The 8,255-nt window shown below is 37.3% G+C and overlaps 2 protein-coding genes across 4 annotated transcripts; both read right to left on the bottom strand.

The window, feature by feature from the left end:
• Positions 1 to 1,749: 1,749 nt before the first annotated feature.
• Positions 1,750 to 3,680, bottom strand: LOC145631091 (uncharacterized protein At5g39865-like). Its single transcript, XM_081683189.1, has one exon. It carries the CDS (start codon positions 3,320 to 3,322, stop codon positions 2,039 to 2,041), a length of 1,284 nt encoding a protein of 427 aa, XP_081539315.1. The 5' UTR covers positions 3,323 to 3,680; the 3' UTR covers positions 1,750 to 2,038.
• A 1,248-nt stretch (positions 3,681 to 4,928) lies between these two features.
• LOC145631089 (uncharacterized) lies at positions 4,929 to 7,511 on the bottom strand. 3 transcript variants are annotated; one of them, XR_014112338.1, is made up of 3 exons: positions 6,217 to 7,511; positions 6,036 to 6,114; positions 4,929 to 5,659 (listed from the first exon to the last, which is right to left on the bottom strand). XR_014112338.1 is itself a non-coding variant. In XM_081683187.1 (2 exons), the coding sequence occupies exon 1, from the start codon at positions 7,257 to 7,259 to the stop codon at positions 6,237 to 6,239; it is 1,023 nt and encodes a 340-aa protein (XP_081539313.1). In that variant the 5' UTR covers positions 7,260 to 7,511; the 3' UTR covers positions 5,782 to 6,114; positions 6,217 to 6,236. The 3 variants fall into 3 exon arrangements, 2 of the variants coding, with proteins under 2 accessions (XP_081539313.1, XP_081539314.1); XM_081683187.1 differs by lacking the exon at positions 4,929 to 5,659 and having other exon boundaries at positions 5,782 to 6,114; XM_081683188.1 differs by lacking the exon at positions 4,929 to 5,659 and having other exon boundaries at positions 5,782 to 6,109.
• Between the last annotated feature and the right edge of the window lie 744 nt (positions 7,512 to 8,255).

The following is an 8,255-nucleotide window of genomic DNA, read 5'->3' as shown; positions in this document are numbered from 1 at the left end:
CATTACAGCTTTAGCAAGTTCATTTAAACCACCGAAAATGATGAATGTAGGACAAAGCACTTAAATATGCAGCAAATCTAGTTGAGGAATAGTAAATGACAAAATTTACATTCTTATTTGCATCAACCGAAAAAATTCCTTACTGTACAGTGTAAACTTCTCCAAGACTTATCCAAGGGCTGTGGTAATATAATCCATCCCAGGCAGGTATCACGGTTGATGTAACATAATGGCCTACGCAGCTGTAGCATAGAGCAAATCTCTATTTTCCTTGAAAGCTATGGAACTAACAAGGAGCGAAATGTCATAAATTCTCTTAATGAGAAAGTGCAGTTAGACTTTGATTATGCCATTATGAGAACTACCGACATTTCACCTCGTGTTAATTGTCCGACTATTCAACAAGGCGAATGAGATAATGCATCAGCAAAAGCGATCTATCTTTAGGCAAAAAAAAGGACCACACAATTCAAAATGGAGAAGGTTATGCCTCTAAGCACACTATAAGGCTGACTTCCCATCAAATAAAGAGTAGACAATAAGCCCCTTTTTTCCAGAAAAATACCCTACCATTGCCTATGACTATGCAAGACATAATAATTACCAGCTACCCTCATGGCAAAATCTCAGACCCTTTCAAACTTAATCACAACATCATTGTGATATCCAGATCTTCAAGTGCGGGTTTTCAAATATAGTTACAACTTACAAATGCAATAGATATAACTTAATTAGCTTCAACAACTTGATACCAAAGAGAAAAAATGCTAATAATGATAAGCACTGTTGACGTTGTCACAATGACCCCATATCATATACAGGCAAAATCATCCAATCCAAGAGTATTTTCTTCCAAAACTACTTCTATTTAGTCACACACCCCCAAAAATTTTGTATATACCAGAAAAATAAAAGAGATTTCCAAGATTTAAATCTTTCTAAGCCATCTCTGAGATGGAATCATTTCTAACAAGCACTAATAGTAGTGCACTTCATGCTAGAAAATACAAAGTATAAAGGCTAATTCAACCCATGTTATCAGGGATGAGTTGCCAGCCTTTCAAATCTATGTAGTTTGCTGTTGCAATGTGCACATTATGCAGTTCAGGGCCTTCAGGCAGGTGTGATAAGACTTCCAGTTAAAAATCAAGCCTGGCGCTTGTCATTTCAAATAACCAGAATAGAAAGTAGAAACCGAATAAAAGGGGAATAGCAGTGAGCCAGCCAAGTATGCACAAGTATAGTTAAGGAATAGTAGTAAATAAAATTAATGACCCAATTTACAGGCTCAGCTTGACAAATATGCGGTACCACCAAAACTAATGCAAGGGCCACGGGCCACGCTAGTATGCACCACCAAAGTCCACAGTACGAAATCATGAGTAACAGGCAGGCATGAAGTGACCCATCAAGCATTAATCTCTACTCTCTAGGCAGGATTAGGACCACAAAATTAATACGAGAAGAAACTATTCTCTCCCTGCCTATTACGGAGAAAAAATTAAGTAACCTTTTACCAGGTAAACTAACTTAATCCCTCAGTCTCCATTACCAAATACTTACTATTTCACATACTTAATGTGATGTTTCATAATGTTGGCGCAGCAGCTAGCATACTCCTTATTTGTGTGCAAATCTTAAACAAGTATTTAAGAAATTAAGAACAAGGAGGTTCAGGGTATCATATAGTCAACAGCAAGCACTTAAATATATGGAAATTTGACCTTTAAACTTATTGAAACAGACAGATCCAGATAAAAGATTAGAGCATCTTAGAGAATTCATCAACCTTCACTACAACTTTACATTATACCAATTTTGGATACACGCAATCAAGTTCAGTATTTATTTGTCCAAGATCCTAAGAGAAAAATGAACAATTTGGCGATGCATCCAATGGCAAAAGATATTGATATATAAGAATAAAGGACACATTAAACTGATCCAGACCTAGGCATAAACATACAGGAAGAATTAATTACTACCAAGAAACCGATGAAGTTTCGTAGTAAAATGAATGAATGAAACAAAAGTACATTCATGAGCAACAGCCTGGACAACGAACTAACCCGTTCTCATTGCAGTCAGGGCACCTACTTGTTCGTCCTTCCTCTTCTAGGAAAACCTTCCGGCTTCCATAACAATTCGAGCAAGGAACAAACCTCGCATCACCACAACTCTCACATGCAAACCCGCAATCCTGAATAGGAAATCCATCCAACAGCCTCTCCAACTCTCCATTTTCATGCAACTGTTTGATCTCATCAGCACCTCCTATATGCTTCCCTCCAATAAACAGTTGGGGCAAACTGAATGCTTTTCCACCAAGTGCACTTTGCAATTCCTTCTTATAAGTTGAATCCATAGAAATATCTTTCTCATCCACCATCACCCTACACCCTCTGAGTATCAATCGAACCGCGCTACAATCCTCATAAGTCTTCCTAATCCCTCTCACACTAGTAAAATATAGCACAATCTTGTCCTTACAACCACCCACCTTAACCTTACCAACATCATTATCATCACCACATAAATTCGAGACCACAGCACCGGAATCCACACTCTTGGTAAATTTAGGGGCAAATGGACTCGAACCCACTGGATTATTCATCCTCATAGATGTATTACACCCCAAATTTTTAGCTGATAGCGCCTTTTGATAGCTAGAAGCAACATTAGGGTCCATCTTAGATAACAATGACTCCTCAGACAAAAGTTGCCACAAGGGTTTCGAATTTAGGTTAGAATCCAACTCCCCTTCCTCAACTTTTGGTTGAGGCATTTCAACAAACACATAGGAGTCACTCAATTTTTTCACAGAATCAGTAAAATTTAAGCTTAATCTCAAGGTGGGTTTTTTCTGGTTATCATCAAAATCACATGAATTCAAAGATTTAAGCTTAAAGTCGTTACCAAATTCATGATTAGACTCTTCTTCCGCCTCTTCCTCAAGCCCTTCCATAAGCTCCCATGTGTTGATCACAGAATCCGGCGATGATTGGCCGGAGAAATCGCCGCCGTCAACGGCGGAAGCGTTGTTGTCGACGACAATAAGAGACCCATAAGTAGTAGAGGTGAGAGAAACAAGGTGATGAGTATCGCCTTTTCGAATCGCAGGATGATGAACTAAAGGGGTTGAAAGAGAACGAGGTTTTGGAATTACAGAAGAAGTAGAAGAAGAAGATGATGATGAAGAAGAAGAAGTAGCAGCAGTTGCTGAAGAAGAAGAAAACGACGAGTGATGAGAGGAGAGAGAAAATGAAGGATCTTCAATGGCTTTTGCTAGAAGGGTATCAAGTCTTGAAGCTGAACACCCCATTGAAATTGATTGAATTGACTCTCAGTTTTTCAGATTTCTGGGTATCTTATAAAAAAAGTTGTTACTTTTGATAGATTATGAGTATTTTGGGTGGATTTCGTTTCAAGGATTACTCTGTATTACTAATCTGAATTTGAGTCAAGATAGGACCCGAGAAGGAATTTCAACAGGTTCTTATATGAGTCGGGATTTTAGACTTTATTAGACTCCGACTAATTTAACCTCGAGTCAGGGCCGACAGAGGATTTTGGCAGGTGGATTGCTTGTATTAGTCAGGAAGGTGAGAAGGGAGTATCAGAGAAAGATAAAGAGAGTTTGAAAAGGAAATATACAATGAATGAGATTATTATGGAAGTTTGGAGTAATTAATGAATATAGAAATTTGGAATTTTGCTTCAAATAAACGGAAACTTGTGTCAAATTAAATTGAGTAATAATTGAAGGTATCTAATTAAGTAATTATTCCTTGTTTTCGAAGTTTGGTTGTGTTTTCTAACAAGACAAGTTAATTAATTAAAGTACAAATTGCACGAACTGCCGTGCTTCTTTTACATGATTAACGACATTATTGACTTTTTATGGTGATTTAGATAAGTGAGACATGGATTTGAATACTACAGTTTTTCCTCATTTTGAAATTGACTGTTTCAAGTTTGAAAAACACATGTAATGTACTCTATTGATTAATTATTATCAATTGGTTTTTTTGGATTAGCATATGACGTTTTATGCAATTCAAAATATTGAATTTTTTCAAGTAGATAACAAGTATTGTAGCTATACTTGCAACATAGTTTGACTTTTACATTATTCAGAAAAGTTTAAGCGCTTTGCTCTTATATACTTACAAGTTACAACAGTTTGATTTTTACACTATTCATATATGGAGTATTTCACTTTAACTAGTTTTTCGTTTCACTAAAATGGTCATAGATTTATACATATTACTTACTTTTTCGCACTCTTCAATTCACAGATCTAAGTAATTCAACCATTAATGAATGGTAATTACCGATCAATCAATCAATCAATGAGAAGTTATTACCAGTCATTTAAAATTTAATTTTATTGAAATACTTGTTGAGATAAATCAAACTAGATCTTACATATACAATACACTATTTATAAGTTCATTTAATAGTCATTGAAGAATAATTAAGGACTTAAGGTGGTTTACATTTCTACACAACCTCTTGGGTGACGAGAACCAAGATACCGAAGTTTCCTGACATGTAGCTGGACCATCCGAATGATAAGGCAAATGCCATGTTCTGTTGCCTGTTGAACTCCTTTAATACAGAATACATCAGAAAAAGAAGCTTGATCTTACAAAAACTTAGTTGACTGTCTCTAAACTACAAATCGTATTGTAATTTGATCTTTACTTGACAGCATTTTGCAGCAAAGGGAGAGTTGATGTTAAATTTACAAGTAAACTGTATGTATATGCAATCATGGCAATGTATAATGTATGTGACAGAATCTGTATTACCAGCTCCTACGAGTGAGCAATGATTCGAGGAACTTCAAATGAAAATTCTCTCCCTTGATGCATTGTGGTGTATGGTGAATTTATGTGGTTTAATATGCATCCTCTCCATTTCTAATATGAATATATATACAAAATAAACCTCATTTTCTTTGTATGAAATACAAATGTGGTGGAAAGACTGATGCTTCCTGCAAAAATGTTCTGAAAATATTGCAGGTTGCCTCAATCAGATACAAAGTTAGACACATTGATCACACAGAAATACATGTTCATTAAAAAAAATTCATGAAACACAAGCCACATTATGTTCCATGTTTTCCAAATACATGCAGAATGATCCATAAAACTATATTAGAGAAACATTCTCGTCGAAAGTAAGAGCAGCACCGTGCCTTGAGAACATCAGAGTAAACTTAGTAGCCCACTATACTGAATTTCTCATAAGAAACCTCATGTATCAGTTCAAAACTAACCCAAAGTGCATAACATAGGCCTATATGATCACGTGCATCTCTGAAATTGGAAGCACTGTGAATAAGCTGCTTGACCTAAGCTACAGCGACCTCAGGGCTCGCCTTTGATCTGGCCTGGGCATTGGGGGCTTGGGAGTTGGGAATGCTACTTTACCTAGCAATCTGACATAGGGATAGCAGATGCATGTCACTGCCACTGGAATCACCGATCCATGGCCCCAGTACCAAAGTTCCTACTGCTCAAGAAGTACTCAAAACAATTCTTGTGCTACGGACCGAAGTGCTAGGAACAAAATATAGAGTAACACACAATCACCTCCAAGCACCCAAGAGTCCAAGACAAATTCTGGCAGCTAACTATGCTCTTTCATTCTGTCAAATATGATATCTCAACAGCTGAGATGTAATACTTACAAAAAGTTATCAGGCCTATGTACAAAAAGTTATCGGACAGAAACAAATGAATCTTTAAATGCATCCAAAAGATGCATCAATGGCACAAGCAAGAAAGACTAGATTTCATTTCACAATAGCAAGCCAAGGAGCTGAGTTAGTACAAAATTGTCTGATTTTAGTTCAGCAAAGAGTAGGTACTGCATATTGGACAATCTCAAACCACCCCACATAATTTTATCTCTGTTAGTTTAGGGCCTTTAGGCTATACTTCGCGTTAAATACAACAGAGCTTGCAAAAAGAAATTGCAACCAAGCAACTACTTATGGTATGAGACTCAGCAATTTACCATACCACGGCCAAGCAACTAGCTATGACTAGCTCAACTCTTATTTCAGTATCCAGCTCCAGCTCAAGTTCTGCCAAGGCTGATCTGCAAAAAGAATAATTTATCAGTTGAAAGCCCCAAAAAATGAAAATAAAAAAAAATTCACTTAGCATGTATTTAAAGTCAAATAAGGTTAGAAATTTAAACCTGCTAGATAGAGTTTGGAGTCATGTGACTAGTTGATGGTCAAGAAAAAATTCGCGGATATGCTGTATGTTAGAGAAGTCTTCTCCATAAGGTTTAGCGCATCTAGTTGTCAGATGGGAGCAATTTCGGATCCTCAAAGTCTCTAAAGAATGGAGATGTCGAAATCCCTTGGGCAAAGCCAGCAAATTTGGGCAATCGTAAATGTGAAGTCTTCGAAGATGTATGAAATCCTGCAGCCAATTAGGAAGCTGAGTACTACTTATGCAGCATCCGATTGAGAGACTTAGAAGAGAGGTCGCAGCAGATTGGAGACCATCCGGCAAAGAAACCAATTTTGGAACCCCTACTATCTCTAATATTTGAAGGTTTTTAAGACCATTCAGGCCCTCCCCAACCTCCAAATCCAACTCTTGACAATAAGATATAACTAACCTCTCGAGAAAAACGAGACACTTCATGCTGTTTGGAAGACTAGTCAGTCTAGAACAGCTTTTTATCTCCAGCTCTCGGAGAGATGTGAGGCTTCCACTAGCAACGCCGCCATCCCACAAGGATGTCAGTTCCTTACAAGAATAGAGCACCAAACGTTGTAACGAACTCAGACCGTTAATTTTTGAGTCAGCTAAACACATTTGGTTGGTAGTCACAGTCAAATCTCTTAGGCTTAACAGCTTGTTCATATCTTTGGGTAGCTCTTTCAACTGCTTACAACCATAAAGATTCAAAGTTTGCAGATTTAGCAACTGGCAAATTGTACTAGGGATCTTCTTAAGCATATAATTATTCCCCAAGTCAAGATACCTTAAGTGCTTCAAATTCCCAATTATTTTAGGCAACTCCTCAAAATAACTATTCCCAAGATCCAAGATTCGCAGTCGTTCTAAACTGGTTATGAGGCCTCTAAGAAATGATTTGCTTATCTGACCCATCTTATAACCGAATCTGAATGTTAAAACTTTTCTTGCTTTCACTAGATCCTTGGGGAATTTCTTATCCAATAACTCATCTCGTGCCTCGTATCCCCACACTAAATGCCTACACATTTCGGAAACTTTGAGCTCATTACATGTCACAACTCCGTCCACAGTGCAATGTCATGTAACCATATATCATCTAGCACAAGAAAATATTTCTTCCCCCTCAGCAAATCTCGAAGTTTCTCTACAACTCGACCTAAGCCTAGATTGGACAAATTATCATCAACAGCGGATTTAATGATATCCTCCATGATTTTCTGAATGTCAAATGTATGCGAGATACATGCCCAAATGCACGTACAACCCAATCATCATGGTACACCAACTTCGCTAATGCAGTTTTCCCAATCCTACTATAGGAAGCACGGACGGATGATTACGAGCACCACCAATAGCTGACAATATATTTACAACATCCTGTCTAGCCTCATCTCTTCCAATAATGTCTGACATATTCACATAAGCACATTTATCTAAAGGGTTCCGCTCTACAGGTGTGATTTCAACTGGAGAAATCATTTTTCTATCATCCAATTTTTTACGGAGTCCTTTTACTTTGTTGCTCAACTCAAAACGAAAAATAACAGGATTAGTGGAAAAATAGTACCTCAACTGAATTAGCAAATTACCTTCATTGGCAGTACGCTGCAAAGCATAAGTCGAAACTTCATCGATAAGATGATTAATGTCATAAACAACATCCTTGAGATCCCTTAGCCAAATTTTAATGGACTCATTAGCGTACTGCCTCCGTTCTGCATCTTCAAGAAGAGCACAAATGGCAGAAAGTTTACTCGCCAAGTCTTGCAAGTTTTTTTTTTTTTCCATGACCAAAATCAAATCAATAACATCATCATTTCTAAATGAGGAGATCGAGAAAAATTATGAAGGTTTGGGTTTCTTTGGTATTACAATCATTGGGGTTTTGAGTTTTGGGTTGGTTGTGGGGAAGAAGAAGATGGGCGGTGGTTGTGCTTGAAGTTTAGTTTTTTTTTAAATGGTAACAATCCTCACATTTCCGTACCCCAAAAATTTTGTGGTTCAAATCTTACCAAGTTTAGT

The sequence above is a fragment of the Chenopodium album genome, chromosome 5 (assembly GCF_948465745.1).
Source record: "Chenopodium album chromosome 5, dcCheAlbu1.1, whole genome shotgun sequence".
Classification (NCBI taxonomy): Eukaryota; Viridiplantae; Streptophyta; class Magnoliopsida; order Caryophyllales; family Amaranthaceae; genus Chenopodium; species Chenopodium album.
This window is presented reverse-complemented; position numbering and strand designations above follow the sequence as displayed.

Excerpts from the sequence above, each read along its gene's own strand:
- LOC145631089 (XM_081683187.1), bottom strand. The coding sequence starts at position 7,259 with ATGTGTAGGCATTTAGTGTGGGGATACGAGGCACGAGATGAGTTATTG.
- LOC145631091 (XM_081683189.1), bottom strand. The coding sequence starts at position 3,322 with ATGGGGTGTTCAGCTTCAAGACTTGATACCCTTCTAGCAAAAGCCATT.